Genomic DNA, 26,852 nt, shown 5'->3' with positions numbered 1-26,852 from the left:
CTTGACGGCCTCGACGTCCTTTTCGTAGGCGGCCACGACCAGGGACTTCAGCAGCAGGACAAAGGGCCCTTCGGGCTCTCAGGTGGCAGGGTGGACAAGAGTCTCCAGGGACGGAGACTCCTTGCCCTAGAGGTGACGAGGGTGGGGAAAGGGACCCGTTCTCGAGCAAGATAGTTTTCCCCGCAAGAGGTGGAGACCCCAAGGGGGTCGAGCGCGCGTGTGGGGGGTGCTCAAATGCCCTGGCCCGAGGGGGCCATCATCTCCTGCAGGACGAGGTGCAGCAGGTGGTTCTGCTCGGCGCAGAGCAGCGGCCACAGCTCGACCTGCAGCACCTTGACGGCCTCGACGTCCTTCTCGTGGGCGGCCACGACCAGGGACTGCAGCAGCAGGACGAAGAGCCCTTCGGGCTCTCAGGTGGCAGGGCGGACAGGAGTCCGCAGGTAAGGAGAGGTGACGAGGGCGGGGAAAGGGACCCGTTCTTGAGCAAGACGGTTTTCCCCATGGGTCTAGCGCTCGTGTGGGGGGTGCTCAAATGCCCTGGCCCGAGGGGGCCATCATCTCCTGCAGGACGAGGTGCAGCAGGTGGTTCTGCTCGGCGCAGAGCGGCGGCCACAGCTCGACCTGCAGCACCTTGACGGCCTCGACGTCCTTCTCGTGGGTGGCCACGACCAGGGACTGCAGCAGCAGGACAAAGGGCCCTTTGGGCTCTCAGGTGGCAGGGCGCACAAGAGTCCGCTGGTAAGGAGAGGTGACGAGGGCGGGGAAGGGGACCCGTTCTTGAGGAAGACGGTTTTCCCCGTGGGTCGAGCACGCGTGTGGGGAGTGTTCAAATGCCCTGGCCCGAGGGGGCCATCATCTCCTGCAGGACGAGGTGCAGCAGGTGGTTCTGCTCGGCGCACAGCAGCGGCCAGAGCTCGACCTGCAGCACCTTGACGGCCTCGACGTCCTTCTCGTGGGCGGCCACGACCAGGGACTGCAGCAGCAGGACAAAAAGCCCTTCGGGCTCTCAGGCGGCAGGGCGCACAAGAGTCTCCAGGGACGGAGACTCCTTGCCCCAGAGGTGACGAGGGCGGGGAAAGGGACCCGTTCTTGAACAAGACGATTTCCTCGGTGGGTCGAGCGCACGTGTGGGGGGTGCTCAAATGCCCTGGCCCGAGGGGGCCATCATCTCCTGCAGGACGAGGTGCAGCAGGTGGTTCTGCTCGGCGCACAGCGGCGGCCAGAGCTCGACCTGCAGCACCTTGACGGCCTCAACCTGCAGCACCTTGACGGCCTCGACGTCCTTCTTGTGGGCGGCCACGACCAGGGACTGCAGCAGCAGGACAAAAAGCCCTTCGGGCTCTCAGGTGGCAGGGTGGACAAGAGTCTCCAGGGACGGAGACTCCCTGCCCCAGAGGTGACGAGGGCGGGGAAAGGGACCCGTTCTTGAACAAGACGATTTTCTCGGTGGGTCGAGCGCGCGTGTGGGGGGTGCTCAAATGCCCTGGCCCGAGGGGGCCATCATCTCCTGCAGGACGAGGTGCAGCAGGTGGTTCTGCTCGGCGCAGAGCAGCGGCCAGAGCTCGACCTGCAGCACCTTGACGGCCTCGACGTCCTTCTCGTGGGCGGCCACGACCAGGGACTGCAGCAGCAGGAAGAGCCCCTCGGGCAGCGGGGGCGGCGTGGTCCGGTCCTCTCCGGTCCGCCCCGGTCCGGCTCCGGCGTCGTCCCGGCCTCCCCCCGCTCCGTCCCCTTGGGCGTCCCAACAGTAGCGCTCCAGGGTCCGCGCGTGCTCGGGCAGCAGCTTGGGCGGCGGCGGCTGGAGCAGGAGCAGCAGCAGGACGCGGGTCACCTCGCAGCGGGCCGCCACGTCGGCCAGGGCGGCGTTGGAGGCGGAGGAGGCGGCCCGGGCCAGCCGCTGCAGACGCGTCAGCAGGGTCAGGGCGGCGTCGTGGTCGCGGAGGAGGAGGCAGCAGGAGGCGGCCCGGCCCAGCGCCCACAGGGCCGCCATGGACGGCGGCGGCGGCGACGACGACGACGACGACGACGACGACGGCGGCGGCAGCAGCAGGCGGGCGGCCCCGACGAACTGCGCGGCGGCCGGTCCCGGCCGGCCCAAGGCGGCCAGGGCGGCGGCCAGCTCCAGCCCCGGGCCCGCCGCCGTGACGGCCGCCATGCCGGCCTTGGGCGGAGCCCGCTCCGGGCCCGGCCGCCCGCCGGCGTTGGCGTTGGCGGCGCCGGCCAGGCAGGCGGCGGCGGCCTGCAGGGGCTCTCCCCAGGCGGCGGGGCAGGCCAGCCGCAGCCGCGCCTCCCGCTCCTGGCGCAGGAAGAGGCGGGCCGCCTCCGTCAGCGCCAGCGCCTCGCCCGGCCCGTGCAGCAGGCTCTGCTGGCAGCGCGCCACCGCCAGCTGGCACCAGGCCGCGTACGGCAGCCACTCGGCCGCCCGCAGCTCCTTGCCCAGCTGCCCGAACTGCTCGCCCGCCTCCGACACGTTCGGCTTGCGCAGGAACCGCTTCTTCAGCTTCGTCGACACCAGGCGGTAGCGGGAGAGGAAGTCGCCGCCGTCCGGACCGGGGCCCCCGCCGACGCCGGGCCCCGACGACGACGACGACGACGAAGACGACGCCGCCATCTTGCCCTCCCTCCTCCTTCTCCTCCCTCTCCGGCTGGGGGAGGGAAGGAGGGGCGGCGCCCCCTATTGGCTAAGCCCCCAGTGACGTCACGGGCCCCACCGCCCAATCGGAATCGTCCCCCCCTCAGACGCCCTCGCGCCCGGAGCCGCTGCTCTCCTTCGCTCGTTCATTCATTCATGCATGCATTCATTCGCTCGCTCCTTCGTTCATTCATTCATTCATTCCAATGACGTCACGCGCCCCGCCGCCCAATTGGAATCGTCCCCCCCTCAGACGCCCTCGCGCCCGGCGCCGCTGCTCTCGTTCGCTCGTTCGTTCGTTCATTCATTCATTCATGCATGCATGCATTCATTCGCTCGCTCCTTCGTTCATTCATTCATTCATTCCGATGACGTCACGCGCCCCACCGCCCAATTGGAATCGTCCCCCCCTCAGACGCCCTCGCGCTCGGCGCCGCCGCTCTCGTTCGCTGCATGCATGCATTCATTCGCTCGCTCCTTCATTCATTCATTCCAATGACGTCACGCGCCCCACCGCCCAATCGGAATCGTCCCCCCCTCAGACGCCCTCGCGCCCGGCGCCGCTGCTCTCGTTCGTTCATTCATTCATGCATGCATGCGTTCATTCGCTCGCTCCTTCGTTCATTCATTCCAATGACGTCACGCGCCCCACCGCCCAATTGGAATCGTCCCCCCCTCAGACGCCCTCGCGCCCGGCGCCGCTGCTCTCGTTCGCTCGTTCGTTCGTTCGCTCGTTCGTTCATTCATTCATGCATGCATGCGTTCATTCGCTCGCTCCTTCGTTCATTCATTCATTCACTCTTCATTCATTCATTCATTCAGAGAAGCAGCGTGGCTCAGTGGAAAGAGCTCGGGCTCTGGAGTCAGAGGTCACAGGTTCAAATCCCGGCTCCACCAATTGTCAGCTGTGTGACTTTGGGCAAGTCACTTAGCTTCTCTGGGCCTCAGTTACCTCATCTGTAAAATGGAGATTAAGACTGTGAGCCCCCCGTGGGACAACCTGATCACCTTGTTACCTCCCCAGCACTTAGAACAGTGCTTTGCACATAGTAAGCGCTTAATAAATGCCATTATTATTATTATTATTATTCATTCATTCCAATGACGTCACGCGCCCCGCCGCCCAATTGGAATCGTCCCCGACTCAGACGCCCTCGCGCCTGGCGCCGCTGCTCGCGTTCGCTCGTTCGTTCGCTCGTTCGTTCATTCATTCATGCATGCACGCATTCATTCGCTCGCTCCTTCATTCATTCATTCATTCCAATGACGTCACGCGCCCCACCGCCCAATCGGAATCGTCCCCCCCTCAGACGCCCTCGCGCCCGGCGCCGCTGCTCTCGTTCGTTCATTCATTCATGCACGCATGCGTTCGTTCGCTCGCTCCTTCATTCATTCATTCAGTCGTATTTATTGAGCACTTACTGTTTGCAGAGCACTGTACTAAGCGCTTGGGAAGTCCAGGTCGGCAACATAGAGAGACGGTCCCTACCCAACAGCGGGCTCACAGTCTAGAAGAGGGGAGACAGACGACAGAACATATTAACAAAATAAAATAAGTAGAATAAATATGTACAAGTAAAACAGAGTAATAAATACGTAAAAACATATATACATATATACAGGTGCTGTGGGGAAAGGAAGGAGGTAAGGGGGGAGGGATGGAAAGGGGGAGGAAGGAGGGGGCTCAGTGGGGGGAAGGCGAGCCCGCAGTTGGGTAGGGACCGTCTCTATATGTTGCCAACTTGTACTTCCCAAGCGCTTAGTACAGTGCTCTGCACACGGTAAGCGCTCAATAAATACGATTGAATGAATGAATGGATGAATGAAGGTGAGCTCTCAGTAGGGCGTTGAAGGGAGGAAGAGAGCTAGCTTGGTGGATGGGCAGAGGGAGGGCATTCCAGGCCCCGGGGGAGGACGTGGGCCAGGGGTTGACGGCGGGACAGGCGAGAACGAGGCCTAACGGTGAGGAGCTTAGCGGCGGAGGAGTGGAGGTGGTTCTGATCGGCGCAGAGCTCGACCCGCAGCACCTTGATGGCCTCTACGTCCTTGATGGCTGGGCTGTAGAAGGAGAGAAGGGAGGTGAAGTAGGGGGCGGCGAGGTGATGGACAGCCTTGAAGCCCAGGGTGAGGAGTTTCTGCCTGATGCGTAGCTTGATTGGCAGCCACTGGAGATTTTTGAGGAGGGGAGTAACATACCCAGTGCATTTCTGGACAAAGACGATCCCGGCAGCGGCGTGAAGTATGGATTGAAGTGGGGAAAGACAGGAGGATGGGAGATCGGAGAGGAGGGTGATAGAGTAATCCAGACGAGATAGGATGAGAGCTTGAATGAGCAGGGTAGCGGTTTGGATGGAGAGGAGCTCTCATCCTATCCCGTCTGGACTACTGCATCAGCCTTCTCTCTGATCTCCCATCGTCGTGTCTCTCCCCACTTCAATCCATATTTCACGCCGCTGCCCGGATTGTCTTTGTCCAGAAACGCTCTGGGCATGTTACTCCCCTCCTCAAAAATCTCCAGTGGCTACCAATCAATCTGTTCATCAGGCAGAAACCCCTCACCCTGGGCTTCAAGGCTGTCCATCCCCTCGCCCCCTCCTACCTCACCTCCCTTCTCTCCTTCTCCAGCCCAGCCTGCACCCTCAGCTCCTCTGCTGCTAATCTCCTCACCATGCCTCGTTCTCACCCGTCCCGCCATCGACCCCCGGCCCACGTCATCCTTCCCCGGGCCCGGAATGGCCTCCCTCTGCCCATCCGCCAAGCTAGCTCTCTTCCTCCCTTCAAGGCCCTACTGAAAGCTCACCTCCTCCAGGAGGCCTTTCCAGACTGAGCCCCTTCCTTCCTCTCCCCCTCGTCCCCCTCTCCATCTCCCCCATCTTTCCTCCTTCCCTTCCCCACAGCACCTGTATATATGTATATATGTTTGTACATATTTATTACTCTATTTATCTTACTTGTACATATCTATTCTGTTTACTTTATTTTTTTAGTATGTTTGGTTTTGTTCTCTGTCTCCCCCTTCCAGACTGTGAGCCCGCTGTTGGGTAGGGACTGTCTCTATGTGTTGCCGACTTGTACTTCCCAAGCGCTTAGTACAGTGCTCTGCACACAGTAAGCACTCAATAAATACGATTGATTGTTAGATTAGATCTTGGCAATGTTGCGGAGCTGAGACCTGCAGCTTTTGGTGACGGCTTGGATGTGAGGGGTGAATGAGAGAGCGGAGTCGAGGATGACACCAAGGTTGTGGGCTTGTGAGACGGGAAGGATGGTAGTTCTGTCAACAGAGATGGGAAAGTCAGGGAGAGGGCAGGGATTGGGAGGGAAGACAAGAAGTTCAGTTTTGGACATGTTGAGTTTTAGGTGGCGGGCAGACATCCAGATGGAGATGTCCTGAAGGCAGGAGGAGATGCGAGCCTGGAGAGAGGGGGAGAGAGCAGGGGCAGAGATGTAGATCTGGGTGCCATCAGCGTAGAGATGATAGTTGAAGCCGTGGGAGCGCATGAGGTCACCAAGGGAGTGCGTGTAGATCGAGAACAGAAGGGGACCAAGCACTGAACCTTGGGGAACCCCCACAGTAAGGGGATGGGAGGGGGAGGAGGAGCCTGCAAAAGAGACTGAGAAAGAACGACCGGAGAGCTAAGAGGAGAACCAGGAGAGGACGGAGTCTGTGAAGCCAAGGTCGGATAGCACGTTGAGGAGAAGGGGGTGGTCCACAGTGTCCCTACCCAACAGCGGGTTCACAGTCTAGAAGGGGGAGACAGACAACAAAACAAAACATATTGACAAAATAAAATCAATAGAATAAATATGTACAAGTAAAATAAATAAATAAATAGAGTTAGCTCGTTCGTTCGTTCGCTCATTCATTCATTCATTCAATCGTCTTTATTGAGTGCTGTGTGCAGAGCACTGTACTAAGTGCTTGGGAAGGACAAGTTGACAACATATAGAGATGGTCCCTACCCAACAGCGGGCTCACAGTCTAGAAGGGGGAGACAGACAACAAAACAAAACATATTAACAAAATAAAATAAATAGAATAAATATATACAAGTAAAATAAATAGAGTAATAAATATGTACAAACATATATACGTATATACATATAAACAGATGCTGTGGGGAGTTCATTCATTCACTCGTTCATTCATTCATTCATTCAATTGTAGTCATTCATTCATTCGTATTTATTGAGCACTTACTGTGTGCAGAGCACTGTACTAAGTGCTGGGGAAGTACAATTCATTCATTCGCTCGTTCATTCATTCGTTCGTTCGTTCGCTCGTTCATTCAGCCAATCAGTCGTATTTATTGAGCGCTTACTGTGTGCAGAGCACTGGACTAAGCGCTTGGGGGAGTACAATTCATTCATTCATTCGTTCATTCGTTCGCTCGTTCATTCATTCATTCAGTCAGTCGTATTTATTGAGCGCTTACTGCGTGCAGAGCACTGGACTAAGCGCTTGGGGAGTACAATTCATTCGCTCATTCGTTCATTCATTCATTCACTCGCTCATCCATTCGTTCACTCGTTCATTCATTCATTCGGTCGTACTTATTGAGCGCTTACTGCGTGCAGAGCACTGGACTAAGCGCTTGGGGGAGTGCAATTCATTCTCTCGTTCATTCATTTATTCACTCGCTCATTCATTCACTCATTCATTCATTCATTCAGTCGTATTTATTGAGCGCTTACCGCGTGCAGAGCACTGGACTAAGCGCTTGGGGGAGTACAATTCATTCGCTCGTTCATTCATTTATTCACTCGCTCATTCATTCATTCGTTCGCTCGTTCACTCATTCATTCATTCAGTCAGTCGTATTTATTGAGCGCTTACTGCGTGCAGAGCACTGGACTAAGCGCTTGGGGGAGTGCAATTCATTCGCTCATTCGTTCATTCATTCATTCACTCGCTCATTCATTCGTTCGCTCATTCATTCGTTCATTCATTCATTCAGTCGTATTTATTGAGCGCTTACTGTGTGCAGAGCACTGGACTAAGCGCTTGGGGGAGTATAATTCATTCGCTCATTCGTTCACTCATTCATTCATTCACTCGCTCATTCATTCATTCGTTCGTTCATTCACTCGTTCATTCATTCAGTCGTATTTATTGAGCGCTCACTGCGTGCAGAGCACTGGACTAAGCGCTTGGGGGAGTGCAATTCGTTCGCTCATTCGTTCATTCATTCATTCACTCGCTCATTCATTCGTTCATTCATTCATTCAGTCGTATTTATTGAGCGCTTACTGCGTGCAGAGCACTGGACTAAGCGCTTGGGGGAGTATAATTCATTCGCTCATTCGTTCACTCATTCATTCATTCACTCGCTCATTCATTCATTCATTCGTTCGCTCATTCACTCGTTCATTCATTCAGTCGTATTTATTGAGCGCTTACTGCGTGCAGAGCACTGGACTAAGCGCTTGGGGGAGTATAATTCATTCGCTCATTCGTTCACTCATTCATTCATTCACTCGCTCATTCATTCATTCATTCATTCGTTCGCTCATTCACTCGTTCATTCATTCAGTCGTATTTATTGAGCGCTTACTGCGTGCAGAGCACTGGACTAAGCGCTTGGGGGAGTATAATTCATTCGCTCATTCGTTCACTCATTCATTCATTCACTCGCTCATTCATTCATTCATTCGTTCGCTCATTCACTCGTTCATTCATTCAGTCGTATTTATTGAGCGCTTACTGCGTGCAGAGCACTGGACTAAGCGCTTGGGGGATTATAATTCATTCGCTCATTCGTTCACTCATTCATTCATTCACTCGTTCATTCATTCATTCATTCGTTCGCTCATTCACTCGTTCATTCATTCAGTCATATTTATTGAGCGCTTACTGCGTGCAGAGCACTGGACTAAGCGCTTGGGGGATTATAATTCATTCGCTCATTCGTTCACTCATTCATTCATCCACTCGCTCATTCATTCATTCATTCGTTCGCTCATTCACTCGTTCATTCATTCATTCAGTCGTATTTATTGAGCGCTTACTGCGTGCAGAGCACTGGACTAAGCGCTTGGGGGAGTACAATTCGTTCGCTCATTCGTTCATTCATTCATTCACTCGCTCATTCATTCGTTCGCTCATTCATTCGTTCATTCATTCATTCAGTCGTATTTATTGAGCGCTTACTGCGTGCAGAGCACTGGACTAAGCGCTTGGGGGATTATAATTCATTCGCTCATTCGTTAACTCATTCATTCATTCACTCGTTCATTCATTCATTCATTCGTTCGCTCATTCACTCGTTCATTCATTCAGTCGTATTTACTGAGCGCTTACTGCGTGCAGAGCACTGGACTAAGCGCTTGGGGGAGTACAATTCATTCGCTCATTCGTTCATTCATTCATTCACTCGCTCATTCATTCGTTCGCTCATTCATTCGTTCATTCATTCATTCAGTCGTATTTATTGAGCACTTACTGCGTGCAGAGCACTGGACTAAGTGCTTGGGGGATTATAATTCATTCGCTCATTCATTCACTCATTCATTCATTCACTCGTTCATTCATTCATTCATTCGTTCGCTCATTCACTCGTTCATTCATTCAGTCGTATTTACTGAGCGCTTACTGCGTGCAGAGCACTGGACTAAGCGCTTGGGGGAGTGCAATTCATTCGCTCATTCGTTCATTCATTCATTCACTCGCTCATTCATTCGTTCGCTCATTCATTCGTTCATTCATTCATTCAGTCGTATTTATTGAGCACTTACTGCGTGCAGAGCACTGGACTAAGCGCTTGGGGGAGTGCAATTCATTCGCTCATTCGTTCATTCATTCATTCACTCACTCATTCATTCATTCATTCACTCATTCATTCGTTCACTAGTCATTCACTGCGCTTAGAACAGTGCTTTGCACATAGTAAGCGCTTAACAAATGCCAACATTATTATTATTATTATTCACTCGTTCACTAGTCATTCACTCTTTCGTTCACTCATTCATTCATCCATTCGTTCACTAATAATAATAATAATAATAATAACGATGGTATTTGTTAAGTACTTACTATGTGCAAAGCACTGTTCTAACTAGTCACTAGTTCACTGAAGCAGCGTGGCTCAGTGGAAGGAGCCCGGGCTTGGGAGTCAGAGGTCATGGGTTCTAATCCCGACTCTGCCAATTGTCAGCTGGGTGACTTTGGGCAAGTCACTTCACTTCTCTGGGCCTCAGTTCCCCCATCTGGAAAATGGGGATTAAAACTGTGAGCCCCACGTGGGACAACCTTGATTACTTTGCATCCGCCCAGCGCTTAGAACGGTGCTTGGCACATAGTAAGCGCTTAACAGATGCCATGATTATTATTATTATTATTTTATACTAAAGTCCAGAAGGCTCTTCAGCCTCTGAACTGCACCCTTTGTTACAATCTTATTTAGCTGAAAAGGAGAGGGGACCACTCCGAAGGTGACACAGCAGGGGATTATAATTGCAGGACAATTCTGTATTTTCCGTTGCTAATTAGCCCTTGGTCGGTTAATCTATATGCAAATCCGACACCCGTCTCCAGCTCTTCCCCTCAGCGCATTAAGGTAAGATCTCCCCAATGCAACGGCTAGTAGGCCCTCAGTAAAGGCCATGGCTTAAAGCAGCGTGATTGGAGAAACAGTGTGGTCTAATGGGCTTGGGAGTCCATGTATTGAGCACCTAACAGGGTTCAGAGCACTGTACTAAGCGCTTGGGAGAGTACAGTACAATAATAAGCAGGGTTCTAATCCTCTTCCACTTGCCGACTGCGTGATCTTCTCTGTGGGCCCGTTTCCTCAACTGCAAAACAGAGTTTCAGGACCCGTTCTCCCTCCTACCTTTTTAAATTGTATTTGTTAAGCGCTTACTCTGTGCCAGGCACTGTACTAAGTGCTGGGGTGCTACGACTGTGAGCCTCATTTGGGCTAGGGACTGGGTCTGGTCTGATCATCATCATCATCATCATCATCATCAATCGTATTTATTGAGCGCTTACTATGTGCAGAGCACTGGACTAAGCGCTTGGGAAGGACAAATTGGCGACATATAGAGACAGTCCCTACCCAACAGTGGGCTCCCAGTCTAAAAGGGGGAGACAGAGAACAAAACCAAACATACTAACAAAAGAAAATAAATAGAATAGATATGTACAAATAAAATAAATAAATAGAGTAATAAATGTGTACAAACATATATACATATAGACAGGTGCTGTGGGGAAGGGAAGGAGGTAAGATGGGGAGCATCTTACTGTGTGCAGAGCACTGTACTAAGCGCTTGGGAAGTACAAATTGGCAACATATAGAGACAGTCCCTGCCCAACAGTGGGCTCACAGTCTAAAATCTCTCTGATGATCTTGTACCTGCCCCAAGCTTAGTAGAATATTTGTTACATTGTAAGCATTTGACAAATACGATGATTATTATGTCTCCTTAACATCTCAAACAACAAGCAAACTCAGCAGCTACTGCATAGCCTGTATTGTCTTTTTAGGCCACCTGGTAAGGCAGATTTACATTCATTTAGGTTTTCTTTGTGCACCACGTGAAGCTCCAACTAAAATAGACCATCTCGGGTTTTGTGTGTTTCCTGACAGAGGATTGCAGAAGTCGTAGCCGTTCGTTCTTCCTCTTCCCGGTATTAAATGGAGACTCAAAAGTTTTCATTCACTCTACGAATGAGTCAACGAGTACTTTTTAAATCTCTCCCTTCCTATGCCTAACCACATTATTTACAGACTCTGAGGCCCCATTCTGCAGGTTTTCGAGGCTAGAAAAAGACGACATCCAAATTCAGCCAGGAAGATTTGCTTGGAAAGCAACATTCAACTGATCAAAAGCTTCTGCTTTCAGGTTCGCTGGACTCGCTGTGACTCTCCAGCTCCAACCCGCTCATTCATTCATTCAATCGTATTTATTGAGCGCTTACTGTGTGCAGAGCACTGGACTAAGCGCTTGGGAAGTACAAGTTGGCAACATATAGAGACGGTCCCTACCCAACAGTGGGCTCACAGACTCCTCACACCTGCGCCCGCATTGCCGCTCTGCTCAAATCCTCCAAACCAGATTCTCTTCCTTCCTATCCCTAACCACATTATTATCTACCCTAGGGTTTAAAACAGTGCTTGGCACATAGTATGTGCTTAACGAGATGCCACGACGATTATTTTTTTCCCTTAAAAATCTCTAAAGGTGCAGGCTACAGCCTCCCTTGCTAGTCAGTTCTGGTGTTTTCTCACCTTCATAAACCAGTTCTTCCTTGCGCCCAATCTTGTTCGAGAGGTCAAAAAGTGGACTCGATCAGTCAATGGTATTTATTGAGCACTCGATGTGCAAGGCACTGTACTAGAAGCAGCGTGGCTCAGTGGAAAGAGCCCGGGCTTTGGGGTCAGAGGTCAGGGGTTCAAATCCCAGCTCTGCCAATTGTCAGCTGTGTGACTTTGGGCAAGTCACTTCGCTTCTCTGTGCCTCAGCTACCTCATCTGTAAAATGGGGATGAAGACTGTGAGCCCCCCGTGGGACAACCTGATCACCTTGTAACCTCCCCAGGGCTTAGAACAGTGCTTTGCACATAGTAAGTGCTTAATAAATGCCATCATTATTATTATTATTACTAAGCATTCGGGAGAGGACAATACATCATCATCATCAATCGTATTTATTGAGTGCTTACTATGTGCAGAGCACTGTACTAAGCGCTTGGGAAGTACAAATTGGCATCAGAATTAGCAGACACGTTCCACGCCCATAAGGAGGTTACGCTCCTCCTCTACTCTTCTGAGCCTCTTCCATCTCCTCTTCCCGACTTTCCCACCACAGTCGACACCACATTACCACCCTCCCAGAGGCGCGCAACCTTGGTGTCATCTTTGATTTTCACTGCTCACATTCTTCCACAATATTTCCCAGATCTGCCTTTTCTTCCCCACCCTTATGGCTTACTTCTCTGGTCCAAGTTCTCATCACTTTCTGCCTAGACTAATGTTTCAGCTTCTTCATTGGTTTCCCTGACTTTACTCTCTTCAGTCCCCCGTGCATTCTGCTGCCCAGATCCTCTTCTTAGTAACAAAGCGTCCAGAATCCGTCACCCCCCTTCTTAAAAGCTCCCACTGACTACCTATTGCTTAACTCATATCAAACCAAAATCCCCAGCCATTGGATTCAAGATTCTCCAGCCGCTCACCCTTCTTATTTTTCTACTCTCTTCTCTCACTACATTCCAACTTGCACTCTTTCCTCCCTCCTCACACCAAAATCCCCCAAGCATGGGAGTCAACATTCTCCAGCCATTATCCTTTCTTATTCTTCTACTTTCTTCTCTCACTATTCTCCAGCTTGCGCTCTTCCCTCCCCTAAGTTTAGCCTCTTAACTGTACCTTGTTTTTGAAACTCCCATCTCCAATCTGATGCCTGTGGCCTTTCCCTTTCCCAAATGATGTGCCTCTTCTCTCAAATCCCTCTTTAAAAAAACCTCTCTTTGGAGACTTTCCCTAACTAAACCCCCAGTTTCCCAATCGTGTTATTCCATCAGCAACCTTTATCATTTGTGAGCCTGTTGTGGGGTAGGGACCATCTCTATATGTTGCCAATTTGTACTTCCCAAGTGCTTAGTACAGTGCTCTGCACACAGTAAGCGCCCATCCCCTCCGCCCTACCTCCTTCCCTTCCCCACAGCACCTGTTTGTACAGATTTATTACTCTATTTTACTTGCACATATTTACTATTCTATTTATTTTGTTAATGATGTGCATCATTATTTTGTTAATGATGTGTCTCCCCCTTTTAGACTGTGAGCCCACTGTTGGGTAGGGACTGTCTCTATATGTTGCCAACTTGTACTTCCCAAGTGCTTAGTACAGTGCTCTGCACACAGTAAGCGCTCAATAAATACGATTGATGATGATGATGATGATCTAGCTTTGTTTCTATTTATTCTGATGACGACACCTGTCCACATGTTTTGTTTTGTTGTCTGTCTTCCCCTTCAAGACTGTGAGCCCGTTGTTGGGTAAGGACCGTCTCTATATGTTGCCAACTTGTACTTCCCAAGTGCTTAGTACAGTGCTCTGCACACAGTAAGCACTGTACTGCCCAAGCACTTAGTACAGTGCTCTGCTCACAGTAAGCACTCAATAAATATGATTGAATGAATGAATGAATGAATCAGCAGCCTTTATTCCTTATGGGGATTTATTATTCCACTTTTAGTTCATTCATTCATTCAATCAATCTTCTAGACTGTGAGCCCGTTGTTGGGTAGGGACCGTCTATATATGTTGCCAACTTGTACTTCCCAAGTGCTTAGCACAGTGCTCTGCACACAGTAAGCGCTGTACTTCCCAAGCACTTAGTACAGTGCTCTGCACACAGTAAGCGCTCAATAAATATGATTGAATTGAATAAATACGATTGAATGAATGAATGAATAAAATCAATCCACAGGATCTGCGCAGAGCCATTTCCATCTTCAAATTAATCACCCCGATTTTTGCCTCTGCTGAAGAAGCTTCCTCTTCTTGACTCGGTTTCCATCCCCGTCGAGGCCTAAGATCTCTTTTTGCTCTCACAGAGTGAAAAGGTAAGGTGGAACAGCAGTGGGTATAAACTGGCGGCCACATCCTCTGACCTCATGGAGGAGGCTTGCAGACACTTTGCATGACACGGAAGTTCTTTCAAGGGGGGGAAAATCCCAACTTGTCAAGAATGTTTTAAAAAGGGTGAGAGACCAGGAGGTCTGGGCAAATTCCTCGGGAAGAAACGTCGGCTGCTCGTGACACAGGATCTGAGACTGGGGCTGTTGAGGTGGGTAAACCACCTTTTGCGGGGGCTGATTTTTAGGGCCTTCCTTTTCATTCTAGTCCTATAATTGAAGTATATTAATACACTGTTTCTTCATCTCTTATGGAGAGGCCTTAGGTTTTCCTGCTGTGCTTTTGGCACTCAGGTGGCCATCTCGAAGCATTCCTAGGTGGTCAGAAGAGAGGACAGAGAGCCAGAAGTTTCACTCTGCTTCTGCCTCATCTTGCTCGGTGACACTGGCCGTCTTATCTTACCTTTTATCCCTCTATTTTTCCCCTTAGGAAGGGAAAACAATGCAACTGAACTCAGAGAGATGTTGCAAAATGGGTTAAGATGTAAGTTAACATAATGTTTTGTGAATCTAGGGGAAGAGATCATCATCATCATCATCAATCGTATTTATTGAGCGCTTACTATGTGCAGAGCACTGTACTAAGCCCTTGGGAAGTACAAATTGGCAACATATAGAGGCAGTCCCTACCCAATAGTGGGCTCACAGTCTAAAAGGGGGAGACAGAGAACAAAACCAAACATACTAACAAAATAAAATAAATAGAATAGATATGTACAAGTAAAATAAATAGAGTAATAAGTATGTACAAACATATATACATATATGCTCTCAAGTGCTTAGTACGGTGCTCTGCTCACAGTAAGTGCGTAATAAATATGATTGAACGTATTTAGACACCTGGATTTATACTTACATGCATCATCTTCTATTTACAGATTACCTATGGAAATAGGGGAAATTTTTGAGTTCTTAAGGGTGCAAAGTTAACAGCCTTAGGTCGTCCTTCCCTGTTGATAGCATTACTGTTATATTGTATACCCCCAAGCTTTTAGTTCAGTGCTCTGCACACAATAAGTGCTCAATAAATATGAAGTATATAATTATAAAGTTCTATTTGCAGATCAAATTTATCTGGCTTTCCAGATTTTTTTCTTAAACCTGCCCCAATAATTTCCACTAATTTATTTGGAAAGTTATCATCCAAGGCTGAAAGAGCCTCTGCTGACATCCTCTTAGTACTTACAGGCCCCTACAAGCTGAAATCATCAATCGTATTTATTGAGCGCTTACTGTGTGCAGAGCACTGTACTAAGCGCTTGATCCACGGTGACATTCAAATAATTTTTTTAATGGGATTTGTTAAAACACTTACTATGTACCAGGCACTGTACTAACCCCTCGGGTAGAGACAAGCTAATCAGGCTGGACACAGTCCATTTCCTACATGGGGCTTCACGGCATTAATCCCCATTTTACAGGTGAGGTAACTGAGGCACAAAGAAGTTTAGTGACTTGCCCAAGGTCATGCAGGAGATAAGTGGATGAGCTGGGATTAGAACTCAGGTCCTTCTTACTCCAGGCCTATGGTCTGTCCACTGCACTACGGTGCTTCCCTATAAAACTAGATTTCCCTGTAAAACTACGATTGCTATTAAACTGCTAAGCCCATCCAAAGCCCTTTTTAACCGTCACTGATTTGGCTTGGAAGACATACAGAAACATCCCTCTAATGGCTGTCAAAAGCAATTTTATCAGCATTATTACCCCAAATCTGTATTTTACATGCTTGGCTCACTTCTCTAGAGATTCTCCACGCATTTGGCTTTCTAATGATATTCTCTCTCTTGTACAACCCTGCCTAGAGATAATCTACTTCCTGGAAACCCTGGATTTTGCGAGTTTAGTGAATGATAATTTTAACTCCAGATGTCTCGCATATTGACGACTTCGCATTCAAAGCGCATTTGGCTTACCCGTTCCAATGTTATTAATTTGGGATTGCTGAATTTTTAAACTTGCTCTTATTACTCTCGGTAATTTATTTTTGTTGTCGATCGGTTCCATCCTCACCCACTTAGACGCTGAGTCCCTCGAGGGACAGGAACTGAGTTTTAATTGCTTATCATGTATTCAGGATTGTGCACAGCATGCACACAGTAAGTGCTCAATAAATATGATTGAAGGAATTCAACACATAGCAAGCATTTTAAAAACACTGCTGCTAATAATGCATGCTATGAGTGAAGCTAGAAGTTAAGGAAAAAATGCAAGTTTGGTGGCAGGATTGGACAAGCGTCCATTGGAAATGCAATAATATGAACAAAATGCGAGACTCCTGAAAAAGAAAAAGAAGAGAAGCAGAGCGGCTTAGCGGATAGAGCCTGGACCTGGCAATTGGAAGGACCTGGGTTCTAATCCTGACTCTGCCACTTAATCAGTCACATTTAGTGAGCGCTTACTGTGTGCAGAGCACTCTACTAAGCACTCGGGGGAGTACAAAATAACTATATTATATTATAACAATAACAATATAATACAGCTTGGTCTAGTAGATAGAGCACAGGCTTGGGAGTCAGAAGGACCCGGGTTCTGATTCTGGCTCTGCCACTGTTTGCTGGGTGACCTGGGGAAGTCACTTCACTGGGCCTCAGTTACCTCTTCTGTCAAATGGGTATTATTATTATCATTAACATCATTATTAATTATTAATAATATTATTAATGATTATTAATGATTATTATTAACAGCATATATATTATTACTATTAATATTATTATTAATAATAATAATAATGGTATTTGTTAAGGTCTCACTACGTGCCACGCGCTATGCTAAGTACTGGGGTGGATACAAGCAAATTGCGTTGGACACAGTCCCTATCCCAGGTGGGGCTCACAGTCTCCATTCCTATTTTACAGATGAGGGAACTGAGGCCCAGAGAAGTGAAGTGACTTGCCCACAGTCACACAGCAAACAACTGGCAGAGCCGGGATTAGAACCCATGATCTTCTGACTCCCAGGCATGTGCTCTATCCACTGGACGCCACGCAAAGCCCCATGTGTAACAGGGACTGTGTCCAACCTGATTAGCTTGTATCTACCCCAGCGCTTAAAACAGTTCTTGGAACATAGTAAGCACTTAACAAATACCGCTTAAAAAAAAGGATATAGCACAAGACTCAAATCTAAGCCTTGTATATCTAGCTCTTGTTATTTTCTTTCTAAGATACAGTTACAATCAAAAGTTTCTGTTGATTGTCTCCCAATTAAACAGCAAGGTGCTTAAATGTCGCCATCTTGTACTTCCCAAGCGCTTAGTACAGTGCTCTGCACACAGTAAGCGCTCAGTAAATACGATTGATTGATTGATTAAAGGAGAAGCAGCCTGTTGTTGTGGACCTCTGTCCATGGGCCTGGGAGTTAGAAGGTCATGTGTTCTAATCCCGACTCTGCCACTTGTCTGCTGTGTGACCTTGGGCAAGTCACTTCACTGCTCTGTGCCTCAGTTACCTCTTCTGTCAAATGGGGATTATTATTAATAATAATAATAATAATAATAATGGTATTTGTTAAGGGCTCACTACGTGCCACGCACTATGCTAAGTACTGGGGTGGATACAAGCAAATTGCGTTGGACACAGTCCCTATCCCAGGTGGGGCTCACAGTCTTCATCCCTATTTTACAGATGAGGGAACTGAGGCCCAGAGAAGTGAAGTGACTTGCCCACAGTCACACAGCAAACAACTGGCAGAGCCGGGATTAGAACCCATGATCTTCTGACTCCCAGGCATGTGCTCTATCCACTGGACGCCACGCAAAGCCCCATGTGTAACAGGGACTGTGTCCAACCTGATTAGCTTGTATCTACCCCAGCGCTTAAAACAGTTCCTGGTACATAGTAAGTGCTTAACAAATACCACTTAAAAAAAAGGATATAGCACAAGACTCAAATCTAAGCCTTGTATATCTAGCTCTTGTTATTTTCTTTCTAAGAAGATACAGTTATAATCAAAAGTTTCTGTTGATTGTCTCCCAATTAAACAGCAAGGTGCTTAAATGTTGCCATCTTGTACTTCCCAAGCGCTTAGTACAGTGCTCTGCACCCAGTAAGTGCTCAATAAATACGATTGATTGATTGATTAAAGGAGAAGCAGCCTGGTGTTGTGGACCTCTGTCCATGGGCCTGGGAGTTAGAAGGTCATGTGTTCTAATCCCGACTCTGCCACTTGTCTGCTGTGTGACCTTGGGCAAGTCACTTCACTGCTCTGTGCCTCAGTTACCTCTTCTGTAAAATGGGAATTGAGACTGAGCCCCACACGGGACGGGGATTGTGTCTAACTCGCTTCGCTTATATCCACCCCAGCACTTAGTACAGTGTCAGGGACATAACAAGCGCTTAACAATTATTATTAAAGGAAGCACTTCTTGGGCTTAGCCCCTCCAATCAATCAGTAACATTTGCAGAGCACTTACTGGATGTGTATGTAGAGCACTGTAGAATAATAATAACAATAATAATAATGGCATTTATTAAGCACTTACTATGCGCAAATCACTGTTCTAAGCACTGGGGAGGTTACAAGGTGATCAGGTTGTCCCACGGGGGGCTCACAGTCTTAATCTCCATTTTACAGATGAGGTAACTGAGGCCCAGAGAAATGAAGTGACTTGCCCAAAGTCACACAGCTGACAATTGGCAAAGCCGGAATTTGAACCCGTGACCTCTGACTCCAAAGCCCGTGCTCTTTCCACTGAGCCATGCTGCTTCTATTGTTGTTGCTATTATTAAGCACTCACTATACGGGTCAGTCCTTGACCCACATGGAGCTCACCGTCAAAGAGGGATGATGATGATGATGGCATTTATTAAGTGCTTACTATGTGCAATGCATTCATTCATTCATTCAGTTGTATTTATTGAGCACTTACTGTGTGCAGAGCACTGTATTAAGTGCTTAGGAAGTACAAGTCGGCAACATATAGAGACGGTTCCTACCCAACAATGGGCTCACAGTCTAGAAGGGGGAGATGGACAACAAAACAAAACATAAAGCCAGGTGTCAAAGCACCTGTTCTAGTCAATCAATCAATCGTATTTATTGAGTGCTTACTGTGTGCAGAGCACTGTACTAAGCACTTGGGAAGTACAAGCACTGGGGAGGTCACAAGGTGATCAGGTTGTCCCAAGGGGGACTCCCGGTCTTAATCCCCATTTTCCAGATGAGGTAACTGAGGCACAGAGAAGTTAAATGACTTGCCCAAAGTCACACAGCTGACAATTGGCAGAGCCGGGACCTGAACCCATGACCTCCGACTCCAAAGCCGATGGCGTGATGCTACAGCCCAGGCCTGGGAATCAGGAGGACGTGGGTTCTGATCCCAGCTCCTCCGCTTGTCTGTTGTGTGACCTTGGACAAGTCACTTCACTTGGCTGGGCCTCAGTTCCCTCATCTGGAAAATGGAGGTTGAGACTGTGAGCCCCCCATGGGACAGGGACTGTGTCCAACTTGATTTGCTTGTATCCACCCCAGCGCTTAGTTCAGTGCCTAGCACATAATAGGTGCTCAACTAATGTCACAATTTCAGGTACAAGATCATCAGTTTGGACACTGACCCAAATGGAGCTCACCGTTGAAGAGGGATGGACCACAGCTATTTCATTCCCATTATACAGGTGAGGAAACCGAGGCACAGAGACGTTAACTGACTTGCCCAAGGTCACACAGGAGGCAAGTCACGGAGCCAGGATTGAAAGCTAGTGCTTCCGACGTCGTGTCCCATGCTCTTTCCATTAGGTCACTCTGTCTCAACCTCTCTTCTTCTTTTCCATCCATGATAACAATAATAATAATAATGGCATTTATTAAGTGCTTACTATGTGCAAAGCACTGTTCTAAGCACTGGGGAGGTTACAAGGCGATCAGGTTGTCCCACGGGGGGCTCACAGTCTTAATCCCCATTTTACAGATGAGGCAACTGAGGCACAGAGAAGTTATGTGACTTGCCCAAAGTCACACAGCTAATTGGCAGAGCCAGGATTTGAACCCATGACCTCTGACTCCAAAGCCCGTGCTCTTTCCACTGAGATACAAATCGAGGCTAGGAATAAGTGCCCCACCACCTAATTACCACTACCCTCTACTGGAAAATCCTGATGTAAGGGTAATAAAGGGTGGGAGAGGACATCTGCCTTTATATGTTGCCTACTTGTACTTCCCAAGCGTTTAGTACAGTGCTCTGCACACAGTAAGCGCTCAATAAATACGATTGATTGATTGATGTATATATGTTTGTACATATTTATTACTCTATTTTACTTGTACATATCTATTCTATTTATTTTATTTTGTTAATATGTTTGGTTTTGTTCTCCGTCTCCCCCTTCTAGACTGTGAGCCCACTGTTGGGTAGGGGCTGTCTCTATATGCTGCCAACTTGTACTTCCCAAGCGCTTAGTACAGTGCTCTGCACACAGTAAGCGCTCAATAAATACGATCGATTGATTGATCTTCCAGAGCTTCTTTCTATCTCTGTGGAGTAATGAAAGATTATACGGTATCCTATTCCGTATCTTCCAAAGGGAGGTTGGGCAAGTCGCTTCGCTTCTCTGCACCTCAGTTCCCTCATCTGTAAAATGGGGATGAAGACTGTGAGCCCCATGTGGGACAACCTGATTACCTTGTATCTACCCCAGCTCTTACACCAGTGCTTGACACAAACTAAGAGCTTAAGACCATAGTTATTATTATTATTAGAGTGATTCCTAATAATCTATCAATCTGACATCTTTCTGCAAAGTCGATAGCATTGCCTTATTCACACCTCTAGTAAATAATGTTGGAAACTCATGCAGTTGTTTTGGGAACTAGGCTGTGAGCTCGTGGGTAGGGAAAGGGTCTACCAACCCTGTTATATTGTACACTTCCAAGCACTTAGTACAGTGCTCTGTACGCAGTTAAGAGCGCAATATATATAATCGATTGATTGGTTCAACTGTAAGATTAGCTGATCCTGGGATGTTGGCATTTTTCAGTTGATTCATGACCTGATTATTATCCGGGATCAATCAATCGTATTTATTGAGCGCTTACTGTGTGCAGAGCACTGTACTAAGCGCTTGGGAAGTACAAGTTGGCAACATATAGAGACAGTCCCTACCCAACAGTGGGCTCACAGTCTAAAACGATCATAGATCGTTGTAAGGACTCACTCCGCTGTTCTTGCTGCTGATCAGATTTCAGGACCCCGAAGTCATCCATAGGCAAAATTTTTCCACTGATGTAGCATTTTCCTCTGGTACCTTCTTTCTCTTTACCTCACGCTCCGTGGGGTTTTCTTTGCATTTTAATTTGCATCCTATTACAGTATTCAAAGTCCCGCAAATGTAACTACATTCATAACGCCACACCCACCGCTTTATAGAGCGCCTCGTGAAAATGTAGTTTCCGACTCCACACGGGCTCATTGTTTCAGTGTTCTCTTTGGGGAAAGCCCCTTGACAAGGATTGAAGACTTAGCATCTTGAAAACTCACGCGTCACTCTGGCTTCTAAAGGGCAGATGCATACTAAAGAGGTGGCGGGGATGAGAGGAGGAGGAGGAGGAGGAGGAAGGTAGTTGGTTTTTGGGGGTGGTAGGGGAAGATGAGAGAGTTGGGGTTTCAAAGACTTAAGCTCCTCCTCTGGACTGCAAACTGCTCCTCGCACAGTAAGCACTCAATAAATACGATTGATTCAATGTGACTGATCGGAACATCATCAATCGTATTTATTGAGCGCTTACTGTGTGCAGAGCACTGTAACACGATTACCAACTCTGTTGTACTCTTCCAAGGGCTTGGTACATTGCCCTGCACACAGTAAGCGCTCAATAAATACAACGGATTGATTGATCCAGATGCCAGAGATGGATTAAGCAATGAGTCCTTCAATAGCTTTTATCCTGCGGCACGCACAGCAAGCAGGCCGGTTATCGGCGGCAAATCCCTGAAAACATTGCTGATCCTTGTAGAGAGCAAAGGAGGCCAAACCTCTTCCTGTGGTGGTCTGTGAACTAAAAAAACAAGCAAGGACCCAGAATTTTTAACCACATGTGGTTCGCCAGCTATAACAAAGTCAAACAATATAATTCACGCTTCTGTCGTACTTTCCCGAGCACTTAGTTTGCTTCTTGGTAGCCACTGGGCGCTCAGTAATTACTACTACTTGTGGTGTCTCAGGAAGGTGAACTGACTCTCTTTCTCTCTCTCTCTTTCCCATGGCATTTGTTCAGAGCTTACTACGTGCCAGGCGCTGTACTAAGTGCTGAGCTAGGTACGAGTTGATCAGGTTGGACACAGTCCCTGGGCCACGTTGAGCTCAGAGTCTTAATCCCCATTTTGCAGATGAGGTAACTGAGGCCTAGAGAAGCAAAGGGACTTTCCCAGGGTCACACAGCAGACAAATGGCAGAGTGAGGATTAGAACTCAGGACCATCTATCCCCCAGGTCTGTGCTCTATCCGCTAGGCCACGCTGCTCAATGCTCAAGCGCTTAGTAGAGCGCTCTGCACACAGTAAGTGATTAAAAAAATACAATCGAAAGAATGCTTCTCGTGGACGTGATCATCTCGTGCTTCATTTTTGAGAGAAGTCTCTCCGCTTCAAGCTGTATAGTTATGTTAAGCACTTACTATGTGCCGAGTACTGTTCTAAGCGCTGGGGTAGATACAAGGTAACCAGGTTGTCCCACGTGGGGCTCACAGTCTTAATTCCCACTTTCCAGATGAGGAAACTGAGGCACAAAGAAGTGGCTTGCCCAAGGTCACACAGCAGACAAGTGGCGGAGGCAGAATTAGAACCCACGTCCTCTGACTCCCAAGCCCGTGCTCTTTCCACTAAGCCACGCTTGCTCATTTTTAAAAATTTTAATGGGATTTGCTCATTCATTCATTCATTCATTCAATCGTATTTATTGAGAGCTTACTGTGTGCACAGCACTGTACTCAGCGCTTGGGAAGTTCAAATCGGCAACCTATAGAGACGGTCCCTACCCAACAACGGGCACGCTATACTAAATAAGCGCTGGGGTAGATACCAAGCTAATCAGGTTGGACACAGTTCATGTCCCACTTGGAACTCACAGTCAATCCCCATTCTACAGATGAGGTAACTGAGACACAGAGAAGTTAAGTGACTTGCCCAAGATCACACAGCGGAGAAGTGGCAGAGCTAGGATTAGAATCCATGTCCTTCTGACTCCTGGGTCTGTGCTCAACTCACTAGGCGACACTGTCTAGGCTCCCCCCGCACTCCCCCAACATCCCTTATTTCTGGAGTGGTTAACCCCCAGTAATAATAATAATAATAATAATAGTATTTGTTAAGCGCTTACTATGTTCCAGGCATCGTACTAAGGACTGGGGTGGATACAAGCAAATCAGGTTGGACACAGTCCCCGTCCCACAAGGGGCTCCCAGTCTCCACCCCCATTTTACAGATGAGGCCCAGGGAAGTGACATTTATTGTTGCATTGTATTTTCCCAAGCGCTTAGTACAGTGCTCTGCACATGGTAAGCACTCAATAAGGATGATTGAATGAATGCAACTTGCCTAAGGTCACACAGCAGACAAGCTAGACAATAATAATTGTGGTATTTGTGGTATTTGTTAAGCGCTCACTGTTCTAAGGGCTGGGGTGGATACAAGCAAATCGGGTTGACAAGATCCCTGTCCCACATGGGGCTCACAGTCTTGATCCCCATTTAATAATAATAATGATGGTATTTGTTAAGCGCTTACTTTGTGCAAAGCACTGTTCTAAGCGCTGGGGAAGATACAAGGTTATCAGGTTGTCCCACATGGGGCTCACAGTCTTAGTCTCCATTTTACAGCTGAGGGAATTGAGGCCCAGTTAAGTGACTTGCCCAAAGTCACACAGCTGACAAGTGGCAGAGCTGGGATTCGAACCCATGACCTCTGACTCCAAAGCCCATGATCTTTCCACTAAGCCACAGCTGCTTCTCCCCATCTGTGACAGACGCGGTAACTGAGGCCCAGAGAATCAATCAATCAATCAATCATATTTATTGAGCGCTTACTATGTGCAGAGCACTGTACTAAGCGCTTGGGAAGTACAGATTGGCAACACATAGAGACAGTCCCTACCCAACAGTGGGCTCACAGTCTAAAAGGGGGAGACAGAGAACAGAACCAAACCTACCAACAAAATAAAATAAATAGGATAGAAATGTACAAGTAAAATAAATAAATAAATAGAGTAATAAATATGTGAAGTGAAGTGACTTGTCCAAGGTCACGCAGCAGATAAGTAGTGGAGTCAGGATTAGAACCCATGACCTTCTGACCCCCAGGCCCGTGCTGAATCCACTACTCCATGCTGCTTCCCATTGCAGTTGTTGCCAGGGTGAGTCTGAGGAAGTCGGAGGTCTTGATGGATTGATCGAGACTGCCTCCCCCCAGGGAAGACCAGGATGGCTGACATATTGAGAGACTTTCCTCAGCCTCACTAACTCCAACCCTTCCTCCCTTGAGGGCCCTTGGGCAAGTCACTTCACTTCTCTGGGCCTCAGTTCCCTCATCTGTCAAATGGGGATTGAGACTGTGATCCCCATGAGGTGCTCACAAAGTGTCCAACCCACTTTGCTCGTATCTACCCCATTGCTTAGTCCTTGCTCCTGGTATGTAGTAACTGCTCAACAAATACCACAGTTATTATTATTAGGGTGACTACCGGAGTGCGGTCACCCTCTGAAGTTACTTATTTGTGTCTCGACAGGATACCTGAAACGGAAAGGAGCCCCGACACCATGCTGACTCCTAGCGGGTCCAACTGCACCATCGAGGACAGTATTCTCGAAGCGATCCTCCCGGTGGTGTACTCGCTTATCTTCGTCCTCAGCCTGCTGAGCAACGCCCTGGCCCTCTGGACCTTCTGCCGCACCGTCTCTCGGAAGAACTCCATGACGGTGTACATGAAGAACCTGGCCGTGGCCGACCTCCTGCTGTCCCTCTGCCTGCCCTTCCGGGTGGCCTACCAGAACCGGGAGGGCCCCCGGCCCCTCTGCCTCCTGGTCGGGATCTTCTTCTACCTCAACATGTACGTCAGCATCGCCTTCCTCGCCCTCATCAGCCTGGATCGGTTCCTGAAGATCACCCGGCCCTACCAGCAGTTCAGGATCCACACGGTGCGGTGGAGCGCCTCGGCCGCCTGCTCCGTCTGGGCCGCCACGATCCTCTTCACGATCCCCTTCTTTTTCGAAGGGGTCACCGACGACTGCGGCGCCAAGTGTTTCCACTTCAGGAGTAAAAGCCGGGTGGGGGCCACCCTGAACATGGCGGTGGTGGCCATCTTCTACGTCCTCCTGCTCTTCTTCCTCTTCTTCTCCGGCAGGATCTCCGACAAGCTCCGTCAGGTCTCCCAGGGCGAGGTGCAGCCCCAGAGCGGGCGGACCAACGGGCCGGCCATCACCAAGACCCTGGTGGTGCTGATCATCTTCATCCTGTGTTTCACCCCTTACCACGTAGTCCGGGTGCCCTACATCCTGGCCCAGGTGAATGTCATCTCCAGCCAACCGTGGAAACAGACGCTGCACCTGGCCAACGAGCTCGTGCTCTGCATCTCGGCCCTCAACAGCTGCCTCGACCCGGTGATCTACTTCTTTCTGTGCGCCAGTTTCCGCCGAGCGGTGGGCAACGCCTTCCAGGGCAAGATGAAGAAGGCCTTCCTGAGGCACCAGATGTCTTTCAGTAACAACAGCAGATCCTTCATGGACTTCTAGACCGCCGTCTCCGCCTTCGGCTGGGTTCCCGGGCCCCTGTACAAAGAGCGTCCCGACTGAGAGAGCCCGGAAAGCTGCCGGGGGACTCGAGGAGGGTTGTCGCGGGCCCAGAATGGAGCCGATCCTGAGAAGGAGGCGACATTCATCCGTGGCGCCTCTCCACAGCTTGGGCTCTTCTCAGCCGAGGGGCCGGGGGGAAGTTCCCCTGGCTGTGTTTGGAGGTTGGGGCTGGGGAGGGAAACTTCTTCCACTCTCTCCGATCCTCCCACTAAAAGGCCCCTGGTGAGGAGATGGCTGGACGGAGCAGGACAATGGACTACTTGAGGCGAGAGGAAGACCAAGGCCTGAGACTTTCCAAGAGCTAGTATTTCTGGAACCAACGGTTGGTCCCGGGAACTCAAGATCCTCATCAGAATGTAGAGAAACAACGTGGGAGATTCCAAGATCTGGGCATTTGCCCTTTGGATCCTCTCTGATCCAGTGGCATCCAGGAGCCTTTACACTGACTGGGATCTGACACGGGGATAAAGGGGAGCTTTCCAGGCATCCTCAGTATGACTGTCTCTACGTACCAGAACAATTTATTGACGGAGGCAGCAAGTTACATAGATCTGTGATCTGTAAATAAAGATGAGTCTTGAAACAGTTGGCTGGTGTCAGGCTGTTTTTATCAGAGAGAGCAGATGGCAAGGTAATTGAATGGATTCATTACTGCTTGTGAGTCAATCGAGCGCCACGGCCAAGTAGAAAGAGCGTGGGCCTGGGAATTGGAGGATTTGGATTCTAATCCCAGCTCCATTACTTGTCTGCTGTATGACCTTGGGCATTAAATTTCCCCGTGACTCAGGTACCTCATCT

General features: G+C 49.0%; 2 protein-coding genes across 2 annotated transcripts; one reads left to right on the top strand and one right to left on the bottom strand.

Moving 5' to 3' along the window:
• Window positions 1-848: 848 nt before the first annotated feature.
• Window positions 849-2,611, bottom strand: LOC119929795 (40-kDa huntingtin-associated protein-like). The gene is made up of 2 exons (XM_038748080.1): window positions 1,241-2,611; window positions 849-928 (listed from the first exon to the last, which is right to left on the bottom strand). Exon 1 carries the CDS (start codon window positions 2,609-2,611, stop codon window positions 1,475-1,477), a length of 1,137 nt encoding a protein of 378 aa, XP_038604008.1. The 3' UTR covers window positions 849-928; window positions 1,241-1,474.
• A 1,122-nt stretch (window positions 2,612-3,733) lies between these two features.
• Window positions 3,734-26,056, top strand: LOC119929602 (probable G-protein coupled receptor 34). The gene is given in 8 exon segments (XM_038747779.1): window positions 3,734-3,817; window positions 10,036-10,188; window positions 11,384-11,476; window positions 11,816-11,913; window positions 14,260-14,382; window positions 14,384-14,430; window positions 19,805-19,892; window positions 24,992-26,056. Coding segments are annotated over 8 exon segments (1,689 nt in total). The 3' UTR covers window positions 25,995-26,056.
• Window positions 26,057-26,852: the final 796 nt, after the last annotated feature.

Source organism: Tachyglossus aculeatus, chromosome 6 (assembly GCF_015852505.1).
Source record: "Tachyglossus aculeatus isolate mTacAcu1 chromosome 6, mTacAcu1.pri, whole genome shotgun sequence".
NCBI lineage: Eukaryota > Metazoa > Chordata > Mammalia > Monotremata > Tachyglossidae > Tachyglossus > Tachyglossus aculeatus.
This window is presented reverse-complemented; position numbering and strand designations above follow the sequence as displayed.

Excerpts from the sequence above, each read along its gene's own strand:
- LOC119929795 (XM_038748080.1), bottom strand. The coding sequence starts at position 2,611 with ATGGCGGCGTCGTCTTCGTCGTCGTCGTCGTCGTCGGGGCCCGGCGTC.